Source organism: Physeter macrocephalus, chromosome 12 (assembly GCF_002837175.3).
Source record: "Physeter macrocephalus isolate SW-GA chromosome 12, ASM283717v5, whole genome shotgun sequence".
NCBI classification, from domain to species: domain Eukaryota; kingdom Metazoa; phylum Chordata; class Mammalia; order Artiodactyla; family Physeteridae; genus Physeter; species Physeter macrocephalus.
This window is the reverse complement of record NC_041225.1, coordinates 80095049-80117336: the sequence shown is the minus strand read 5'-3', so window position 1 is coordinate 80117336 and position 22288 is coordinate 80095049. Positions and strand designations below refer to the sequence as shown.

At 41.7% G+C, this 22288-nt stretch overlaps 1 protein-coding gene across 2 annotated transcripts in view; it reads right to left on the bottom strand.

The window, feature by feature from the left end:
- Positions 1 to 18459: 18459 nt before the first annotated feature.
- ACTR2 (actin related protein 2) overlaps positions 18460 to 22288 on the bottom strand; it is a 36599-nt gene continuing 32770 nt past the window's right edge. For both annotated transcript variants that reach the window (XM_028496703.2, XM_007124889.4), the window contains one exon: positions 18460 to 21152. In XM_028496703.2, coding sequence (XP_028352504.1) covers positions 20982 to 21152 — 171 coding nt within the window. In that variant the 3' untranslated portion in view covers positions 18460 to 20981. The remainder of the gene's footprint in view (positions 21153 to 22288) is intronic.

The window sequence follows — 22288 nt, the reverse complement described above, 5'->3', positions numbered from 1 at the left end:
CCATTTGGGAAACCCTGGGTGAAACCAATCTCCTTCCTTCCCAGGGCCTAGGTAAGCTTCTGTGCCTTGTGATTCTCCAAGGTTGGGTTACTATAGATTGCATTTCTCAAACTTTTTAAACCCTTTTTCTGGAGAACTGTTTTTGTGGGATTTGTGTTCTCTGGGACACAGCTTGGAAAACACTGGTTTCATGCTTTCTCCCTCCTGAAGCGCCATCTGAAGGTGTGTGGGAAGCTGCAGGAAAGCCGGATGCTTTGCTTACCTAAAGAAGCCAGAGATGGGAATTTCCCTCAGCACAAAGCCAGGCTCACCAGCATCTTGCATCTCTCTGAGGAGCCCTGAAGCACATTGCTTTCTACACTCTGCCTCCTCTGCGACCCCCTAGACCTGAACGGGCTCCCTTCAGCAACTCTGTGCTCAAGCCCTCCACACGTTTCACCAGGCTCATCTTTTCCCCTCCAGGTGTCATCTTCACCCGCCTGCCTTCCACCTACCTCCTGAGGCCCTGCTGGGAGAACTTCCTGGAAGTGCCCCTCTTCCCTGCCCTTTGGCAGCCCCCTTGCAGGGAGCCACTTAAATAGCTGGCGAGCATCGTAAAGGAGACAAGCAGTTTCCTGAACAGTATGTGCGTGATCCAACTTTGTAAAATAAGGACACACGTTGCAGGCATGTTCATGTCCATCTACACAGAGAAAGAGGAGGCTGGGAGGTGTCCTCCACCAGGGTGACAGTAGTTATCTCTGGGCAGCTTTTTTGTTTAGCTAGATGTATCCTTAAATTTGATTTTCCCACGTGTGTTTAAAAAGAAAAAGAAAGCTCATGGAAGTGTCACAGAATCTGCAGCTGGCATTCCACTCCTCACTAACCATGTGACCTCAGAGCACACAACCTCTCGGGTTCCTCATCTCAGAGATGCCCCACCTTGTTCCCTCTCTGAGGTTCTCCAGGAACCGTCTCTGTTCCGTCACTAGATTGCAAGCAGCTGGAGAGCAAGCGAGAGTCCTCTGTATCACACCTCCTCAGCATCCTTCCGCAGGCCCGTGTGGTGGCCTGCCCGCTTCAGTGTTGTTATTTTTTATTACTGCAGGTGCTAAATAAATCCTCAGTGACTGAGCCCGGAGCCAAACACATTTATCCTTGTCATCGCACCAATTCTATGTGGCTGGGACAGAGCCGAAGGTGCTGGAGACGCAATAAATCTGCTCTTTGGGCCCCACCCATTTCTCCACCAAGCGGATGTGGTTGCTAGGAGCCAAGGCTGGAGTGATGGGCTGAGTCCCTGTGAGTTGGGAGTCCTGGAGAAGGGCTGGCTGGCTTCACAAACTAGCCCCCTCAGGAGGTGTGTGAGGGCTTTTGGCAGTGATTTCCCCAGAAGGAAGGAATGAGGCCCTGACCAGGTGCAAAGGCAACAGGTAAGAGCCATGCCTGGGTTTAGTCCTGCCTCAGCCCTCTGGTCCCCACCACCTTGAGCCTGGGCAACTCACATCACTGCTCGGGCCTCACTTTCTGTGCCCATTAAATGGGACAATAGCTCCTATATTTTGGATTATCATGAGAATAAAATGAGAGTCAGCACATAGCAAGAGCTTATAATGATCAAGCGGTACCTCTTAAGATGGTTTGAGGGTCCAAAGACAGTCCTAAGTGAGTAAGTAGCCTTTAGGTGGCTTAGAGTTCAGGGCTGGCTTCAAGCCTGGACCCTTCCCCAGTGCTACCCAAGCTGCCATGGATATAACTCACTTAAAGCAAGCTCCAGTTTTGACAGAGGGAGGGCCCATCTTTCCCCTATGCTGTACAGCCTTGAGTGGATTTACGAAGCAAAAGCAGCCCATGGTGTATCTTTTGTGTGCCAGGCATCTGCTAGGTATTCCATATTCCCTTCATAGAGAGGACATCCGTCAGGGTGCAGAAGAATAAGGCTGTGTCCAAAGCCACACAGTATGATAAATGGTGGCACGGGGGCCAAATGCTGCCAAGTTACTCCACCGGAGGAGAATCAGAACCTCCTACAAAGTCTGCTCACCCCTATTTTGTTTTGCAGACTCTGGAATTTTCCATTCCATTTGTTTAACCCCATTTGTAGCAAAGACGTCTCAATGCATCTTGGGAAGGAATGTGCTAATGGTACTATATACAAACTCACTTCTCCCACAGCTTAGCCACACTAAGTGCCACGCCTTTAAACAATTCTGAGACATTCCTCTCAGGATATTTGTGGCACAGGGCGGAAGCCATTATTGCCTCCTTGCAGCTGTGTTCCTCTAGGTTAGGGATTGTGATAGCGACCCAGAACTAGGTGCTGACTGAAGGGGAGGTGCTTCTACCAAATCCTGTGGGTGACCTGGGGCCTCCTGAGTGTTCCCTAAAAACTCATCGTCAAAATGGGAGGGGAGAAGACTAGATCCACCAGGTGCTGAAGAAATGTTTCCTGGCACGAGGATGCTTGGTGACAGTCACTTGAGGAACACAGCTGGGGGGGTGGGTGCTCAGCCATTTAGACACACTGGAGTTTCACATTTGACCTTTGGCTTCCACACGAGATTAAGGGACAGAAAACTTTTCAAAGTCATTTTCTATTTACATAACTAGTTCAAGGGTGATGGTGGAGGTGAGGAATCCAAAGTCTACCTAGACTACTGCTTTTTATGATTTATGCCAGTGGTTTATATGTTTTAAGTTTTGTTTTTGTTATATGGTTTGTTTGTATGACAAATGAAGTTCATGGATTATATAAGTCATCTATACACATTTTTAAAAGATTAATGTAATACCCTCACTCTAACACAGAGTTTTTAATGTGAGAACTACTGATATGGGGCCATGTAACTCTTGAAGTGCTGTCCTGTGCACTTGCAGATATTTACCAGAATCCCAGGCTTCTACCCACAGACCTGACAACTAAAAAGTTCTCCAGATACTGCCAAGTGTTCCCTGCGGGGAGCAAAATCATCCTCCATTGAGAACCACTCCTCTAACATAAAGGATAAATAAAAAGGTGATAATGTGTAATAAAGTAACATGTATTTCAAAATATAAATGCTCACGCATGGCTGTACTGGGAGACGCAATGAAGCAGCCACCTGCCTGCACCTGCTGATAGTGAAGGGGTTTGGATTTAAGAGAAGTAAGAAGATCAGGAGCTCTTTCTATAAGAAGAACAGGAAAGTGTAAGTGTAGAAGTATGGATGGACATTAGAAGAAAAATGAGTGTTAGGCTAAGTAATAATAGAGAACACTTAACTGTACATATGTGAAAGAATAAAATAACTATAATTAAAATAGAGACAGCATACTAAGATCAGCTACAGACTCAATCAAAAATGAGCTGGGACTTATTTATAAGTACAGCATCAGGGTAGTTCCCTACTTTATGACCGGGGGTGTCACTATAGTGATAGAATCTCTGGTATTTAACAAGAACTTGGGGCTGTATCCTGTGAGAGGATGGATTGAAAGAGGCCAAGTGGTAGGAAGACCTCTGGGGAAGGAATCAGAATAATGTTGAAAAAGAACAGACCAACTGAAAAATAATTTGAAAGTGAAATTCTTATAACCTAGATTTCTTATCATTGTGCCTATGTGTGTGTGCGTGTGTTTGTATGAATATAGATGGCAATGTTATAACAATATTTTTAAAATAACAATGGAATTCAATGAGATCCTTGTATTACATGAGTCTACAAATTTCTATCGGGTTCAAGATCTATTCAAAGGAATCTCAAATCTCTGTTACATATTTTCAATTGGTTTCATTGCACAGTACTGCCCTACTGCATTGAAACACTTTTCAGGAAAATTTGTAGTTAGAAATGCTTAATGCATAGAACGAGCAAGCTGCACAGCATGAGTAAGTTATACAGTCATTGCCAGACGAGATCTTTCTTCCATTTAAGTTTCCCTCTATGGAATGGTCTTCTAAATTACTGGACTTTTCCAGTAACTTTTTAGAACTTATTTTCAGAATTATCATGTTCTAAGTATTGCTGACTTACATTTGTAGTGAGTTTAATCTGGGAGAACATTCAAAAGTCACGTGGGACTCTCCAAAACACTGCAGGACATCTAGCTTCCTCCTCATCCCCAGATGCCGATGAGCATATCACCCAAAAACTACACCCACCAATTTCCAAAATGCCCCCTCTGGGACACCACAGCTCCTGTAGATTACCCCAGACTTATATGACTACATCCCAGATGTGGGTCACTGCCACCCAAGACCTCACTGACAAGCATCCACTTTTTGGACACAGATTCAAATGTCCCTCCCATCAGCTGGTGTTTGGGGCACAACATAGGTACTTCTATTATCTCCACTGCTAGTATCTTTACTATCTGTAACACTTATATGCAATTTTTATTAACCATAACTCAATGACACCTTTGATTAATGGTATTAACAAGGTAAATGGGTAACATTTGTTGAGAGTTCACTCTGTGTCAGACCCTGGGTGGGTTAGCTTTGTTACTTCATTCAAACTTCACAGTAACCCTATGAAGTAGATACTATTATTAGACATATTTTACAGGGAGAGTTTCAGAAACTGGTCCAAAGTGACCTAATGAGTGACAAAACCAGAATTGGAATCCTGGCTCTTACTCTATTTGCTATACTATTTCCCCAGAACTGTCTTCCCTGTATTCAATTTAAGCAAAAGAAGTAAATGGCAAACCCACACACCTACGGTCAATTAATCTTCGACAAAGGAGGCAAGAATATACAATGGAAAAAAGACAGTCTCTTCAGCAAGCGGTGCTTGGAAAGCTGGACAGCCATATATAAATCAATGAAGTTAGAATACACCCTCACATCATACACAAAATAAACTCAAAATGGCTTAAACACTTAACCGTAAGATGTGACACCATAAAATTCCTAGAAGAGAACATAGACAAAACATTCTCTGACATAAATCGTACCAATGTTTTCATAGGTCAGTCTCCCAAAGCAAGAGAAATAAAAGCAAAAATAAACAAACGAGACCTAATCAAACTTATAAGCTTTTGCACAGCCAAGGAAACCATAAACAAAACGAAAAGACAACATACAGACTGGGAGAAAATATTTGCAAACGATGCAACCAACAAGGGTTTAATTTCCAAAATATACAAACAGCTCATACAACTCAATAACAAAATAAACCAAACGATCCAATCAAAAAATGGGCAGAAGACCTCAATAGACATTTCTCCAAAGAAGACATACCAGATGGCCAACATGCCCATGAAAAGATGCTCAACATCGCTAATTATCAGAGAAATGCAAATCAAAACTACAGTGAGGTATCACCTCACACCCATCAGAATGGCCATCATTAAAAAGTCCTCAAACAATACACAACATTGTAAAACAATTCCCCCCCTCAAAAAAATCTGTAAACAGTAAAAGCTGGAGAGGGGGTGGAGAAAAGGGAACCCTCCTACACTGTTGGTGGGAATGTAAATTGGTGCAGCCACTGTGGAAAACAGTATGACGATTCCTTAAAAAACTAAAAATAGAATTACCCATATGACCCAGAAATCCCACTCCTGGGCACATGTCTAGAAAAGACAAAAACTCTAATTCAAAAAGAAATGCCCCGATGTTCATAACAGCAATATTTACAACAGCCAAGACATGGAAACAACCTAAGTCGACAGATGAATGGGTAAAGAAGATGTGGTGTGTGTATACACACACACACACACACGTGTACACACGCACAATGGAATGTTACTCAGCCATAAAAAAGAATGAAATAATGCCATTTGCAGCAACATGGATGGACCTAGAGATTATCATTCTAAGCAGAGTAAGTCAGACTGAGAAACACAAATTTCATATGATATCCCTTACATATGGAATCTAAATATGATACAGATGAACTTAGTTACAAAACAGAAACAGACACAGAAATAGAAAACAAACTTAAGGTTACCAAAGGGGAGAGGGAGAGGTGGAGGGACAAATTAGGAGTTTGAGATTAGAAGATACAAGCTACTATATATAAACAACTGGGGCTTCCCTGGTGGCGCAGTGGTTGAGAATCTGCCTGCCAATGCAGGGGACACGGGTTCGAGCCCTGGTCTGGGAAGATCCCACATGCCGCGGAGCAACTGGGCCCGTGAGCCACAACTACTGAACCTGCGCGTCTGGAGCCTGTGCTCCGCAACAACAGAGGCCGCGATAGTGAGAGGCCCGCGCACCGCGATGAAGAGTGGCCCCCGCTTGCCACAACTAGAGAAAGCCCTCGCACAGAAACGAAGAGCCAACACAGCCATAAATAAATAATTAATTGAAAATAAATAAATAAATAAACAATAAGGTCCTACTATATAGCACAGGGAACTATATTCAATATCTTGTAATAAACCATAATGGAAGAGAATCTGAAAAAGAATATATCTTAATCACTTTGCTGTATGCCAGAAACTAACACAACATTATAACTCAACTATACTTCAACATTTAAAAAAGGAAAAAAAAGAAAAAAGGGACTTCCCTGGTGGCGCAGGGGTTAAGAATCCACATGCCAATGCAGGGGACACGGATTCGATCCCTGGTCCGGGAAGATCCCACATGCCATGGAGCAACTAAGCCCGTTCGCCACAACTACTGAGCCTGCGCTCTAGAGCCCATGAGCCACAACTACTGAAGCCCGTGCGCCTAAATCCTGTGCTCTGCAACAAGAGAAGCCACCAGGCCCCCGCTCGCCGCAACTAGAGAAAGCCCTCATGCAGCAACGAAGACCCAACAAAGCCAAAAATAAATAAATATTTTTAAAAGTAGCTGGTCACAAAGCATACTTTTATAAAAATTTGTATGTGTTTATACCCAAAGTTTATTGAGACTCAGTAATGTGGCACAGGCCCCCGCTCGCCACAACTAGAGAAAGCCCTCATGCAGCAACGAAGACCCAACAAAGCCAAAAATAAATAAATATTTTTAAAAGTAGCTGGTCACAAAGCATACTTTTATAAAAATTTGTATGTGTTTATACCCAAAGTTTATTGAGACTCAGTAATGTGGCACAGCTCCCTACACCACCTGTTCAATAGTCCTGTGCACTTGGAAGAACTGGAGTCGAGGAAGGGCTGATGGAATGTTGCCCTTGAAGCCCTGAAAGGTACCTGGTTATGAAAGAAATATCGAGCTAAATTCACCATACCCAGAATGGCAGATAGGATTCATCTCAAGTGTCAGCTGATCGACTGGTTGTGGCTGCTAAGGTTGAGAAGGACTTTTAAGGCAAGTTGCAGGTGTCATCATCAATTAGTAATGTCTGCCCTGGCTCAGGAAAGGGCATGCAGTAGCCCCCATGTTAGGAAGTTATTGTCCCTGTTTCCCTAGGCAGGAAACTGTACACTTTAGAAAAGTTTTCAAAAACAGGAATAAAAATGAAAAGGAATCTTTGGTGCAGTTCTAAATTAACCAGAAGACTCCAGCTCCTCAGAATATCCTTCTCACGTAGCCATAGAAACATCAAGGTAAGAAGGACCTTCACAATTAATTAGACTTATTCACTTTAGAAATGTTTTCAAAAATAGGAATAGAAACGAGGAGGAATTTTCGGTGGCGAATTCTAAGTTCGCCAGAAAACTCAGTTCCTCAGAATATTCCATTCAAGTACTCATAGACACTGGAGGCTAGGAAGGACATTTGAGGTTAGTCCTGTGGTTCTCAAATTTGGCTTACGGTGTAATCACCTGGGGAACTTTTGAAAAATTCTGATGTCTGGGTTCTGATTTCATTGGTTTGGGGATGGGCCCAGGAACTGGCATTTTCTTAAAATTCCCCTACTGGTTCTCATGCCCAGCCTGGATTGAGAACAACAGATTTGGTCAAAACCCCTCATTCTACAGATAAGGAAATGGAGGCTGAGAACAGAGGGATGGTTGTCCCAGGGACACAGCTGGTGGTGGGGCACAGAGCAGATTCTGGTCTGGGTGTGGGGTGAAACCCCTGGGTCCTTGAGGTTGCAGAGCTGGAGTCCTAGAGCCCAAGTCAAGTCTCATAACCTGAGTCCCACTGGCCACTTTCCTTATAGCCGACTCTCCAGTTGAGCGTGACCACGCACCTTGGCTCCCTCCACGCCTGCTCCTGGCACTTCCAAAGAGAACTCCAGACATTTCCCCCTAGGCCTCTAGAGCATATCTGGTGTTTCCTGCCTCTTGCCATATGTGTCGCGTTGTATGTCTTACCTGTCCTTGATGTCCCTGGATAGCAAGTGAAACAATAGTGAGATCAACAAACCACCGCCCTAAAGTAACCTTTAAAAGGCTACTTTTAAAAAGTTTAAAAGGAGCGAGGGAAGGAGAAGTACGCTAATGTTTGTGCAATGCCTCCCGTGCGCCAAGCACCTTACATATTTATCCTCTTGACAACACTGGACAGGAAATATTATGACTCCGTTCTACAGATGGGGAAAGGTGGATCTGAGAGGTTAGGTGACTTGCCCAAGGTCACACAGCTAGCGAATGGCAGTCAGGATTTAAGCCACTTCTCATCATTGCCCTCTGCAACCTCCTCCACTAATGTGGTGGTATGTCCCAGTCCCTTCTGAGGAGGAGACTGGAAGTAATAACTATTTCAAGCACCTGGAAACCTGCTGTTTCCAGATGAGAAAAAAAGGGGCCCAGGAATGTGGGATGTGGCCACCGCTACTGTGTCTATGCTGCTGGCCAGGACCATAATTTTCCAGAACGTGCCTTGCATAGTGTTCATAGATGGGTGGCCAGAGAGAGGAGGAGAGAGGACTTTGTGCCGGGCAAATAAAAGTCCACTCCATTTCCTTCCTGTAGGACTTCCCTGAGACTCTACTATGCTGCAAGGGAGGTTCATGCAGCGATGCCCTAACTCACTGGACCACAGAGAACACTTGGCTGTAAGGTGTCTTGCTTGGGTTTCACCAAACACTCTTAGCGAAATTACCCCAGGCTGCCTCTCACCCAGGTTAGAGCCCCAGAGAACAGTTAACTTCTTCAAATTCAAAGCTCAGAGACTTTCATGCAAATACAGTGATTTTAAATGTCACTGGCTTCAGACCAACTTTGAGGGCTACTTTGAAAAGGGAAGGAGGGATGATACCTGCAGACATTTAGCCCCTTTCAAGTTCTGTTGAATGACTTGGGAAGTTGCTTTACCTCCCCACCCCGCCGTTTGATTTAGGAAATGCAGCTTGAGAGCTTTCAACCATGGGACCCCTAACCTTACATGCAAGCTTTAAGATTCAATGAGTGTAACTAACACAGGCTAAATAATACAGGATAAATAACACAGGCTAATGTTATCCAGTGAGGGAAAAAAGGTATTTCCTACAAAGTCAGTTCAATACACAGGAACTTTCAAATGTGCTTATCTTGCACAAACCGAAACGAACATCGTCATGAGTTGATTTTGGTTTTGTTATTTTTTATGTTTGTTTTGGTTTTTGGCTCACTGTCAAGTTCAACTTGACAGATCACCTTCAAATTAATTTAACATATATACGTGTACAAAACTTGCAAAAACTTTGGCTCCCACATGAGCTGGCCCTCAAGCCCTTCACCAGAACAGCTGCGCTAGGCTGACCACTTCCAATTGCAACATACCGTTTGGCTTAGTAATCCTTGGCGCACCTCAGACTGAGATAATTTAGCAGCCTATTAAAACGTCCACCACTCCTACTTTTTAAAGGTGTTTGTTTGGTTCTATCCAAAGGGTCATTAAGATATTGGGAAAAAAAAACCCATCTCTGAGGTGTGGCCCACACCATCAATCCTGAGGAACCTCTCTTTTGATTATAAAAGCACTGAATTGTGAAGGTCACCAGGCAACAGCCCAGTTACTCTAAAATAGTTGCTGCTGGAGACTCCTTCATTTGGAATGGGTTTTGATGAACACTCAAGAGATCATTTCATACTTTTTTATCCGTATATTCACTTCTTTTAAACCATAGGTTTTTTTTTTTAAAAAAGTGATCAATTATTTTCAACCAAATCTCATAAAATGTATTTCATCCTCTCATGGAAAACTGAAGGCAGACTGGCAATATAAATGTCTTTATGGGATAACCTGCTACATATATTTTTAAACAATTTATGTATAGGACTTCACGTGTCTAAACATCCAGAAACATAAGAGGAATCTGTTTCCAGGACCTCTTTAAACCAAGCCAGGCCCTCCAACGCTGGGTTGCTTTTTTCTTGGTATTTCCATTCCATGTGAAAACATTTAATCCAGGTCCTAACCCTCAGCTGTCCCACGAGTACGTGAATTACAGATCCTTGCACATCTGAAGTACTTTCTTGCCGCTTTTTTTGGTTTTCCTTTCTTTCGTTTATGCTACACAACTTCCCTCCTTCTTTCCTACCCTTGGCTCCCCAGGGCTTTTAGAGATGGGCTAACCATGAATCATGTCCTCCTGCAGCAGCGATGGAGACCCAGAGCCAGGACCCTCCCCTCTGCTCCTGGCCAAAGGGGCTGAAAGCAATAATGGCCATCTTAAACAGCACTGCTGTTCACGGCGCAGAGATCTGGGAAACATCCTTGAATTCAGATAGCGAGCAAATTTAGCTGCTGCTTAAGTGACACACAGCTGCTCTGCATGGGAGCAGAGTCACTGTCTCCCAGAAGGCAATGGCCCTCCACAGTTTAGCCTCTGCAGATGGCCTCCCTTTATGTTGTCCCCCATGCATGACAGTCACTCTGAGAGCGTTGCCCATGCACTCGCCACCCTCAGAGCATTCCATACAGGGCAAGTCCTTAGCAGATTTAAGTGATTCAAATGTTTCCCCTCCCCAAGTGTTCTTTTCAAGGGCCATTTAGATTCCAGGGGCCACTGCTAACCCTAATAACTGACATTCTTTCCATTTCTTGCCTTCCTGTGGTGAGTGGAGATTTTGAAATCTCCACTGATGAATTTGTCAAGTTGTGATCTAAATTCAGGGCCAGAACGAACACTTGGTAGGCAAAAACTAAGCCACCCCCGAAAAAAAGTTTGAGCTTGATAAATCCTCAAAGTGTGACAAGCCCCTCTGGATTTAAATGCCTTTGCCCAGCAGACCACTGACTTGTTCACTCCCAGTCTCCACTTAATTTTTTTCATGGGAATGATTTGCTATAAACAGAAGAGCAAGCTCTTATGGGGCACTTCATATCAAAGAGCTTTTTAAATGGCACTTGGGATGTCAACCACTCCAGGCTGGGGCACTTTACTCATCGGCTTGAGTTAAATTAAGGCACACAAGAGACAAGTGCTTTTCCCAAGGCCTCTGAGTGTGGGGGTGGAGTCCAGGCAGGGTCCTAAGCTGGTCGAGGCTTAGAGAGACAGAGAGACTCAGATGACCATCACGCAGAACCATGGCAGGGTGTTGAAGCAAAGGTTGTGCAGCCAGAGAGATGCTTGAGTTTAACTCTGCCTCTGAATTTCCGAGCTCTGCGTCCTTGTTCCAGTTACTTGACTTTTTTTTTTTTTTTTTTTTTTTTGGTCACACCGTGTGGCATTTGGGATCTTAGCTCCCCGACCAGGGATCGAACCCGCACCCCCTGCATTGGAAGTGCGGAAGTCTTAACCACTGGACCGCCAGGGAAGTCCCCGTGTTCCTTTACCTTTGCAATCTATTTTCCTCTCTACAAAGGGAAGGTAATAAATCCGACTTGAAATACAAGAGAATGCTGGTAAAGTGCCCTGAGGGACAGCGCCTGGTTCTTAGTGTGTGCTCAATAAATGGTGACCATTAGAGCTTTCTGTCATGTTGGCATCCTTGTCGCTAATGCTTCCTATGTGACTCCGTTAATGAATGTAGAGCCTGAAGACCTCTGTTGGCTCAGCTCACACAAAGTCAAGGAGCTTTAAAAGTTCAAACAACACTTGTTTAAGATGCATTCTTGTTCTCTGAAAGGCAGTAAACCAGGAAAATGTGCTCCATTTCCAAAAGGGATTTCAAACAAAGGCCCTTTGAAACAGATGAGACTGGCAACACTTTCCTTTGTAAGTAAAATTAAGGTACAGTAATAACGGAAGCCGGTTTTCTCTAGTCTTACAGTAGGGGGATGGGAGAGAGAGAGAGAGAGAGAGAGAGAGAGAGAGAGAGAGAGAGAGGGAGGGGGAGGGGAGGGGGAGGAGAGATTAACCGGGAATCCAAGAGTCCCTGGTGGTAAATTCTAGGCGGGAGAGCCTTTGTCTTCATTCTGTTAGAAAACTCCCAATTAAATGAAAGCTTTGGAAAAACACACCCAGATTTTTATCATTGAGGCTGTAGCTTAATTCTGAACAAAACCCCCCGGGGGTTTCTGGTTCATGTTTTTCTAAGTGTAAATGAGCCCTTCTCAGAGTGCCACCACCTCAATTTCGGGAAGTGGGGCCAGGTATCTGCGCCATAATTAGCTCCCCAAGAGATTCTCAGGCACCCCAAGGTTTGAGAACCACCAGCCTGAACGTCCTAGGAGAGGAAGAGGTGGGAGAAGGAACACCTCGGAGACTCGGAATTCCCTCTTGGTCTGAATGGAAATAGTTTACACTGACATTGTCACAAATCCAAGAGATCTGGGGTAAATGGTTTCCTCATTTCTCCTCCATAAATCAGCGCGGATGTTCTTGGCCAGCTCTCTCCTTGCAGGGTGGGCAGCTGTGAGTCAGCAAGGGGCTTACCTCCTCCTCGTCTCCTAAACTCATCCTGCCTTTTGCAGATGCAATTCTTTCCCTGTCTGCCTCACAGATAATTATTTTAGCAGACAAGCTCCACGCCTGAAGAAAACAGGATATATTCTTGAGAGTAATTATTGTACTGAAATTTAGTGGGAAAAGGCCCTCCTTCGGTCCCAGGTGTTTGAATCAAATCAGCTAGTGAAGCGGGCTACCATTTAGTTTAGTTTGCCAGTTAGCAAAGCTTGAGCTATAAGAGTTTAAGATGTCATTTCAGAGAATGTGGGAACAGCAAAGGTTTTTTTTTTTTGTGATCCAGGCCATATTCAGAAGTTTTCGTCTCAGTGATTTGACGGCAGAGATGGGGGTGGGAGTGCCATAAATCTAAGCTTCTTTAGACTCTTAAAACATGGGCATTTCATTACATAAATCTTTCCCCTCCTATATTTGCTCGAAAGACCCACAAATTCAACAAAACAAACTTTCATTTAGAATGCTCAAGGAAGCCTTTTAATTTTTTTAAAAAAACACCTAGGAGAAGATTTCCATTGGTTTACACCACAAATCTTAGCTTCTTTTGAATGGTATGAAGAGAAAAAATGTTTTAAGGCATAAGAATGCTACATATATAAAATGGAAGAGAAAGATAACTCAGCCATCTCTTTTCTGAGATTAGTAAAATTATCCAAAACTTAAGAAAAGACAACCATGAAATTGTCACACCATTTTAAAAGAATAGTAGCTTAAAGTCAGAAGATAGTTTTCCTAGCACAGCCTTCACCTGTGTGTTTAAGAAAAGGCAAATGAGAAACACTGATACCCCCCAAATCCACATTATGAACAGCATTCTGCTTTAGGGGACCTTGATTTTTCAGTCAGTTTTCAGGTCATAAGAAATGTATTGATAGCAGTCATTAAAGCGACTATTGGGCATCATAAACAAACATTTCCACTTTTGGACAAACTTTGCGTCAACACAGAGAACAAAGAAGGCTCTAAACATCTGATACACATTTTTAGCTAACTGTACTATCAGAGGTGGTGCTTAAAATGCTGGAGGATATTTGCTGTGTGCTCTAGGGTGACATGGAAAATTTAAGAGAAGCTATCATGGTAAAAACAGTAGGAATGAGATATGCAGGCAAACAAATAGCAAGAAAATGCATCCAGCATCAAGCACACACTTTCCTTCTACAGAAAATGCTAAAACTTACTTATATGAGCTATATAAGAATTAGGTTCAGAAGATAAAAGTCACTTCCTACTCACCCAGAGGATCCACCAACCTCCTCCCTAGAGAGGGTTTCTGCACTGAAAACTAACCACCTCCTTACCTGCAGCTGGTTACTTAATTTTAATATGTAATAGCTGCAGTGCCCGCCCCCCCTCCCCTCCGGTCAAATCTCTGGCTACAGTTATTCCTGCCTAAAAGAGCAAATGCAAGAGCGAGCTTTTGTTTCTCTCTCTAGCAGCTATCAACTAAAATAATAAAATTCCACAAACTTCCAAATTTTATAACGAACTGAGCTTGTATTTTAAAAAAAAATCAAAACTTGAATCAACTATATATAAGTGATCTCCACACTGCACCCAAGTTCGCTTGTATGTTAGTTGCATGGAACTTGAAACAGATATTTCCTCTCCAAAAGTAAAGCTACATCTGGTAGGTGGGCTCCTTGGCCAGACTACAGATCACTTGAGTCAAGTGGCTGAATCGTAGTACTAGCTGTACTACCTTGGGTTCAGGGAGCTGGGAACCATGCAAGTCAGAAGGGAGGAGAAAACATCTCTAAAAACCACTCTGAAATCAGCAGTTTGCTCTGGTTACTTCACCACTTCCAGCACCCAACTCGCATCTACACAGGCCCCTAAGAAGTGAGCTTGCCCTCCTGACTTCTTTACATCTCCTCAGGATCCTGCCCATTTTCACCAATGGACTCAGGCGAAACTTACAGACCTTCCCTCCACTTAAATCACAAAGTGCTGCTAATCTTCACTAGGTGTCAGTTTGAGTCACTGGACTTCCTTTTAACTCACACCAACGTGTAAATGACTGATGGTGCTTTAACCGTCCCAGAAGAATTTGCATTTTGAACAAAGGATATTATCGCCACCTGAACTGAGGATTTGTTTGGGGCGGTGGGGTGGAGGTCAGCGTCGGTTTCCAGGGCTTGCTCACTTCTGAACCTATTTGCTGAAAGCTCCAGAAGTTTTCAGAAGAGCGAGACAAGGGCATGCAGGTGTGGGCCCTGCGGAGTGGGTCCTGTTCGTCCTGTTAATATCCTACAGCAGGGGAGTGAGGGCTTTGGCGGGGATCAGAACCTTCAGTGCAGTTGGAAAATAGGCAAATCCTCAGGCCCAAGAGTCAAATTTGGGGGTCCAGAGTGGGGCCCAGGAACCCGCACTTTTAAACACTCCATGTGATTTTGACTTCAAAGACATTGAGAGGCAATAATCTGAGTATTTGAAAAATTATATAATTATACTCTAGCTACATAATTTTCTATAGGATACTTAACATATTAATTCTACCTAAACTGCTAAGTAAAATCAAAACAAGCAAAATGGCTTCCCTAACTGATCAAGATCCTTTGAATTGTACCTAGTCAAGAGTTTTAGGTTCCAAACCTACATTCCTTCTCAATGGTTCTTAAATGGAATGCCAAACACTTTCACATGTAGATAGATCTAAGAAAACATATACAAACACACACACACTTGGAGGTACACTGAAGATTTCAAATTAAGGGGTCAAATGTATATTATCAACTTACTACTTTCAACATCTGAACCTCAGTTAAGGCCCAAATTTCTCTTTTTCTTTTTTTATTTTATACTGGAGTACAGTTGACTAACAATGTTGTGTTAGTTTCAGGTGTACAGCAAAGTGATTCAGTTATACATATACACGTATCTATTCTTTTTCAAATTCTTTTCCCATTTAGGTTATTACTGAATATTGAGCAGCCTTCCCTGTGCTACACGGTAGGTCCTTGTTGGTTATCCTATTTTAAGTAGAGCAGTGTGTACATGTCAACCCCAAACTTGCAATCTATCCCTCCCCCCCACCCTCCACCCCCATAACCATAAGTTGTTCTCTGAGTCTGTGTGTCTCTTTCTGTTTTGTAAATAAGTTCATTTGTACCATTTTTTTAGATACCACATATAAGTGAAATCACGATATCCATGCTGCTGTAAACTAAGGCCCAACTTTCTTACTTTTCAAACACTAAGTTGGCATGAAATATGAAAATATAAAAAGTTAATAGAAATAATTATCACTGAGGAAATCCTTAGATTTGATTTCCTAAAGTAAGACGAGCCTTGAAATTTTCTTGTGCATATGATAGGCCCAAATTAAAATTCCAACAACCCCTGCACATCAAGGTACTCATTTAACAAAAAGATCAAATTAATATTATGGCAGGTCTTAACCTCAGAATTTCCTGAAATGATTGCTTAAAATGTCAACCTTTATTTGCTATTAATACCTTTACATTTGAATATTTATAATTACTTTTTTATGTGTAGAATTCTTACTCTTGAGAGTTGGGGCCCTTTTTCAAACCTCTATTCAAGGAAGTACAAAGCAGCTGACTAGTTTTCTTACTAATCTTTAAAAAAAAAAGCATTCAACAGGTAAGAGCTCAACTTGACGTTAATGGCAAAGAGCAGTGTTCTCAGGAGTCTACCTTGAGCTTGAAAACCGTACCTTACCCTTGTGATTGGTTTCTGCATTTCCCAAACCCAAACCTTTCAACTGGTCCATGCAAGCCTAGTTAAAATACTCTGTAATTCTTCTATTTCAAGGGAAATTGTCTGCAGAGTCCTTTCCAGTCTTTCCTTTTTCCTCTAGTGGGTGGGAGGAACTGAGTGTAGATATGAGAAAGACAGGACAGGAACTCTGTTCTGCCAAAGGGAAGAGAAAGATGATCTGGATTCCCCCCACCCAGTTAGGTATTTTACATCTGCATGTAACAAACTGAGATACTTACAGTAGGTACAAGACTTATTTTTTGTCACTGCCATAGTGCAGATGATTTAAACAAAAGTATTAATAGCTTCTTTCTCCCTAACTTTGTATGTTATTTAACCAATGCAGAGGAAGATGCTTTAGGATGCTTTTTAAATGTTAAGCTTAATGTGAAAAGTCACTGGAACTTACATACAGTCGGCCCTCTGTAAGGCAGGTTCCGCACCTGTGGGTTCAATCAACTGCAGACTGAAAATATTCAGGAAGGGACTTCCCTGGTGGTCCAGTGGTTAAGAATCCGCCTTCCAATGCAGATCCCACATGCCACGGGGCAAGTAAGCTCGTGTGCCACAACTACTGAGCACGCGGGCCACAACTAGACAGAGGCCCGTGTGGCACAACGATGAGTACTGTGCCACAACTAAGACCCAACGCAGCCAAAAATAAAATAAATGGTAAAAAAAAAAACCTCAGGAAAATAAATTCCAGAAAACTCCAAAAAGCAAAACTTGAATTTGCTGCATGCCCCAGCAACTATTTACATAGCCTTCACATTGTACTATTATTAGTCTAGGAATGATTTACAGTATACAGGAGGATGTGTGTAGATTATATGTAAATACCATGCCATTTTATATAAAGGACTTGAGCATCCTTGGATTTTGTTATCCTGGGGGGGACACGTGGGTAGTGTCCTGGAACCAATTCCCTGCTAATACTAACTACTAAGCGCTGCCTTATTTACATCCCAACTTTATTTTTACTCTGTAGCTAAAGTAACTGCAATATGGCGGGGTTAAAGTCAGTAATTTGGCCTTTACAAGGCACTCAACACTTGCAAATATACTTTTCCAGGTCCTTCCCCCACCTCCTCCACTTACCTCTGATGTAGCATTTTCAAGCTTCTAAATAGTTCAAGAAATTTGAGCTGGAGGAAAAAAGTGATCCTACAAAATACCCCCAGGTACTGTGGGTAGCTGGCCAATTAGTCCAAGGTTAGACAGCATGTTAAATATTGAGCTAAAATCAATCCTTGAGTTTCTGGTTCACTTTAGTTGGATACCCTCTTCGATGGTTCTAAAATTCGTAGTTAATAACCACACTCAGTTGTACAGTGGTCAAGGTTTGTGGGTGAAAAAAAAATGAAGAGCACTGAGACATTCATTCCATCAACAATGACACCTAATACAGTGCCCCTCTGTAACATGGACATAGCAATCACACCATTCTTCTGGTGACCAGGAAGAGACTGGATAAAAGACACCAGAGGAGAATCTCAGGAAGTCCTGGGGGACTCTGGCCGTGAAGGGAGCAATGAGGTTCAAGCACACAAGTTCATGGAGCAAGAAAAACAAAAATACTCACATCTACTCCCCAGACCCCATCCTCAAAGGCTAGTATAAAAGTAAGAAAGGGCTGCGTCAGCTTAATAAATTTTCACCTGTCTTTAGTTGCTTTGTTAAAAATAATATGCCTAAAAGTCTGCAGATGAGATAAAATGTTGTTGAAAAGAGGCATGTTCCATATAGATCTCTCGAGCATTCCTAACACTGCCAAAGCCTCCTTAAATCTTCCAGGAGACAAAACAGTCTCCTAAAGGGAAAAAAGTCTCTAATAGAGCTGTGGCTGTGATTTGCTTTTATTCCTAGTTTCCCCCCCTCCCCTTAGGTATTTAAAATCATATCAGAAATAAAGATCAGACCAAAAATAAATTATTTTTTGTCAAACGGTAGAATGTCACTGAACTGAACTTTGCCTAACAACTAGCATAAAGTTGTCGATCCATCTTGCATTAGCAAAAACGAAAATATGAATAAAAATTAAGAAACTGAAACCAAAGAGAAATACTATTAAGAGGAAAAACAAAGACAAAATTCAAATTTACTTTGAAAAATCTGATTTTATTTTCTGAATCAAAAAGAAGTGTATTCATGTTAAATTTAGAATGTTTAACTTTCCATTGATCTCTCAAAATACTTTCCAAATATTGTTGACAGTGCTCAGAACTGTGTAAAAGTTAACATCCAATACCACATTTTAAAGAAAAAAGTTTAAATGCAGGACCTATTTCTAAGAAACCCTTCTCAAAGGTCAAGGCATTGGCAATTCTAATTTTAAAAGAAAAGAATTTTAATTATTGGAAATTTAAGTGACAAAGGTTTTCAAGAGCTATATATCAGATCTCTTTTAAAACAGAAAAACATTTAATTTCTGAGGGACTCATACCTGACAACTCCAATTAAACATGATACTTCCCCACCCCACCCCCAAATTACTAAATGCATTATTTCACCTTGGAATAGGAAAATTATAAAATGTAATTTAAAAACTATACTCTTTCTATATATTAATACATTTTAACTGTCATGTTTGCTAGCAGAATTATAAAATTAAAACCAAATTCTACATTCAAGGGACAAATGACAAATGCTTTCATTGCTTTATTTAAGAGTCTATCCCATTCTTTGTTGTCTTCTACCCCCATATTTTAAAATCATGACCAAGGGTCAGAAGTCAATCCATTTACCTGAAATGAACAACTAGTAGATACTGGTCCTACATCTGTGTCCTTTAACAACTCAGTATTCAAAAGGCTGGGGCGGGGGGATTTATAAGAACATGACTTAGGAACACTTTAGAATTCCAAAGTGACTCTGATACCCACGTCCCTAAAATCTAACAGACGTTATTCATAGGCTATTCACGTGTACTGAAGCATGTCCAGCATGCAGGCGAACTTCTTTTACTTGTTCAAATTGAGGTAAAACAGACAAAAAATACATAATATTAACAGAAGCTGCATAATTAAAACTAACCTTCTTTTGCTGCTTATTTCACATAAACTGATTTTTAAGTTTCTTCACAAAAAAAGATGCTATAGCCGATAATTTCTCCAATTTCAGTCACCCAAAAAAGTATGCTTCTTCTTTCAAAGTCGTTATTAGTAAAGAAAGTTTTGAAATGAAGAAAAACATTTTTCTCCAGAATTTGCATTTTGTACTTAGAGTGATACAATTTCTTATTACTTTATTTTTCAAATTTAGAAGGAATTCAAGTCTGGGTACTATTTGATATTTTTTCAGATACCAAGCAATACCAACAGGATTCATAAATATGGTTTTCTGACAGGTAAGTCGGCTAACATTTACAAAATACCAACAACTCTTCTTTCATGCTTAAGATGGCTGAGATTTAGTAGTTATCATTAGTTTTTCAGTACAAATATGCGTTTAAATCTTGCTTTTTTTTGGCCAACATTTTAAATAGTCAAATTTTACTCCACTTCCAGGTTTTAAATGAAAACATAGCAACAAAAAAAAACTAGTGAAAATTACCCAACTGGCACAAGTCCCATATTTCAATGTTATTTTAACCCAATAATTATAACCTACTGCCAGTAATTATTTATATGTATCTACTTGTTTTTATTAAATAAGCACTGGTCGGTTATATAAAAGAATTTTGCAAGAATGGTACTTGGCACTGGGTTACCTTAATGCTTCTGGTATTAATAGAAGCACTTAGAAAAATACCAGCTCTTAAGCACTTTTTGTCTGTAATTTGAATTTCCAAAAGCTTTTTTTCAATGTTACTTTTCCATTGGTAGATTCTAGGGAGTCTAGTCCCAGCTGATACGGTTGATTTTAAAATACAAATACATAATAATGGGACACTACACTTGCTTTTTACAGCATATGGAAACAGTTCCAGGCAGACCAAAAGTAGAAGAAAACCTGCCAAATCAAAGTATTGTAAATAAAGTTCATCTTACGTACCCCAGAGCAGAAAAGCTCAAAAATCAAAAAATTAAAATCAAACCCCCCCTTTCTACCACACAAAACCCCACCCCAAACACTTTAGTTCTGAGCCTACCATTTCCCTAAAATGTTAATACCAGAAGCTTTAAGGTACTTAAAGCTGCAGCAGTAACATAGAAAGCGCCACACCACAGGGGAAACACCACAAAGGGTTCAGCAGCCACCCACTCAGCCCTCACCACCCCACCCCAATAACACATAAAAGCTCCTGTGGAAGTTGTTTTTTCTTATGCTAACAAAGGCATACCATCTAGTGTGCTAAAGACTAAAACTAGCAGCATTAGAACAGGAAAGTGAAAATAGGAAGGCTACAGGAATGATCTAAATGCCTACTTAGGAGAAACAGAGCAGCAGACAGGACCCTGGCCCTCTTGTGTTTGCAGGGAAGTGGTGGAATTAAGCAGTCAGATTTACCCACATCAACACAAATTTAACAAAACTTCTGCAAGACACCAGAATAAAACCTGACCTTTCCAGTCAAAGGGCACAGAGAGGCCTCATCCATGTCCTGGAGTTGAATGAGTTCAAAGATTGGCAATAAAGGAAAAAAGAAAGCATTAGGGGCGTGATGGGAACCAGCTTCGCAGTTTATCGAACAGTCACCCCAAGTTTCTCCAGCACACGAACACCCTTTTCTTGGTATTCCTGTCGGGTCATCCAGAAGTTGTCTTTGTCCTTCATGATGTCTGCTAGAACTGCGCCACCCAGGAATACCATGTGCTTTCTGCGGGGTGGGTCTTCAATGCGGATCTTGAATTTCTAAAGGAGAAAGAGGAGATGACAAAACGTCACACACATAGTGCTTTCTGCTTTATGAAAATGACTTTTTCTTATATTCTCTTGTCGAATTCTCACAAAGGTCCTGTGATGTAAGTATCTCAGTTAGAGAGAGAAATTTTGTAATCTGCCCAAAACTCACAGCCAGGAGATCACACGTCCATCCCAGTGTGCTTAGAACAGTCGCAATGTACACCTGTGGCCCCATCGTTAACTACACTCATCACTCTCAAAAGCAGCCTGATTTGAACAATGAATTCCATGCTCGCCCTACCAAGAGCCCAAGTACCAGAGCCCTGACTGTGACAGGTTTCCCACTAATGGGCAAATCACCTGGCCAGCTGTCAAATGAAGAGCTGGGATAAGAGGACTGCTATAGTTTCTTCAAGGTCTCACGCCCCTATGATTGTAGTCGCGTGCAATAGAGTAAGCTTTAAGTTCTTTTCTTACAAGCAAAGCTCATTTTCTATTCTCTCAAATTCAAACGAAATGTTCTCAAAATAAACAAGGCCAAATACGGTCAAAATAAATTATGAGGATGTTGGAAAAAATGAACACAGTAACCAAAATTAAAGACAAGCAGGAGAAGTTTTATACTCTGCAGCCACTATTAACTGTCTAACAAAGACAGACCTCCCCATCTGTACGGTCAGTCAACACCTGAAAGAGAAACCTCAAAATGAAATAGCAGTTTTATTTACAAAGTCACAAATCCCACAAAAAGACTCAAAATAACTATGTCATTCTACATTGTCTTTACATCACATAAATGAACCATAGGATCTGTCATAACACATGACATACAAAAACATCCGTTTACTTATTAATTCTGAGGCTAACCTACTGTTCTAACTGTTCTAGTTACTTTCTTACTCTTTGGCAGGGGTCAGCAAACTTTTTCTGCAAGGGACCAGAGAGTAAGTACTCGAGGCTCTGCAGGTCTCTCTGGAAATACCTAAAGGCAGCCAGAGACAATATGTGACAATAGGTAACATATTATGTGACAAAAGAATGGGTCTGCCTGTGTTCCAAAAAACTTTATAAAACAGCCAGGTTTGGTCCAGGGCTATGGTTTGGCAACCCCGCTCTCAGGGACACCTGGCTAGCCCCTGAGGACA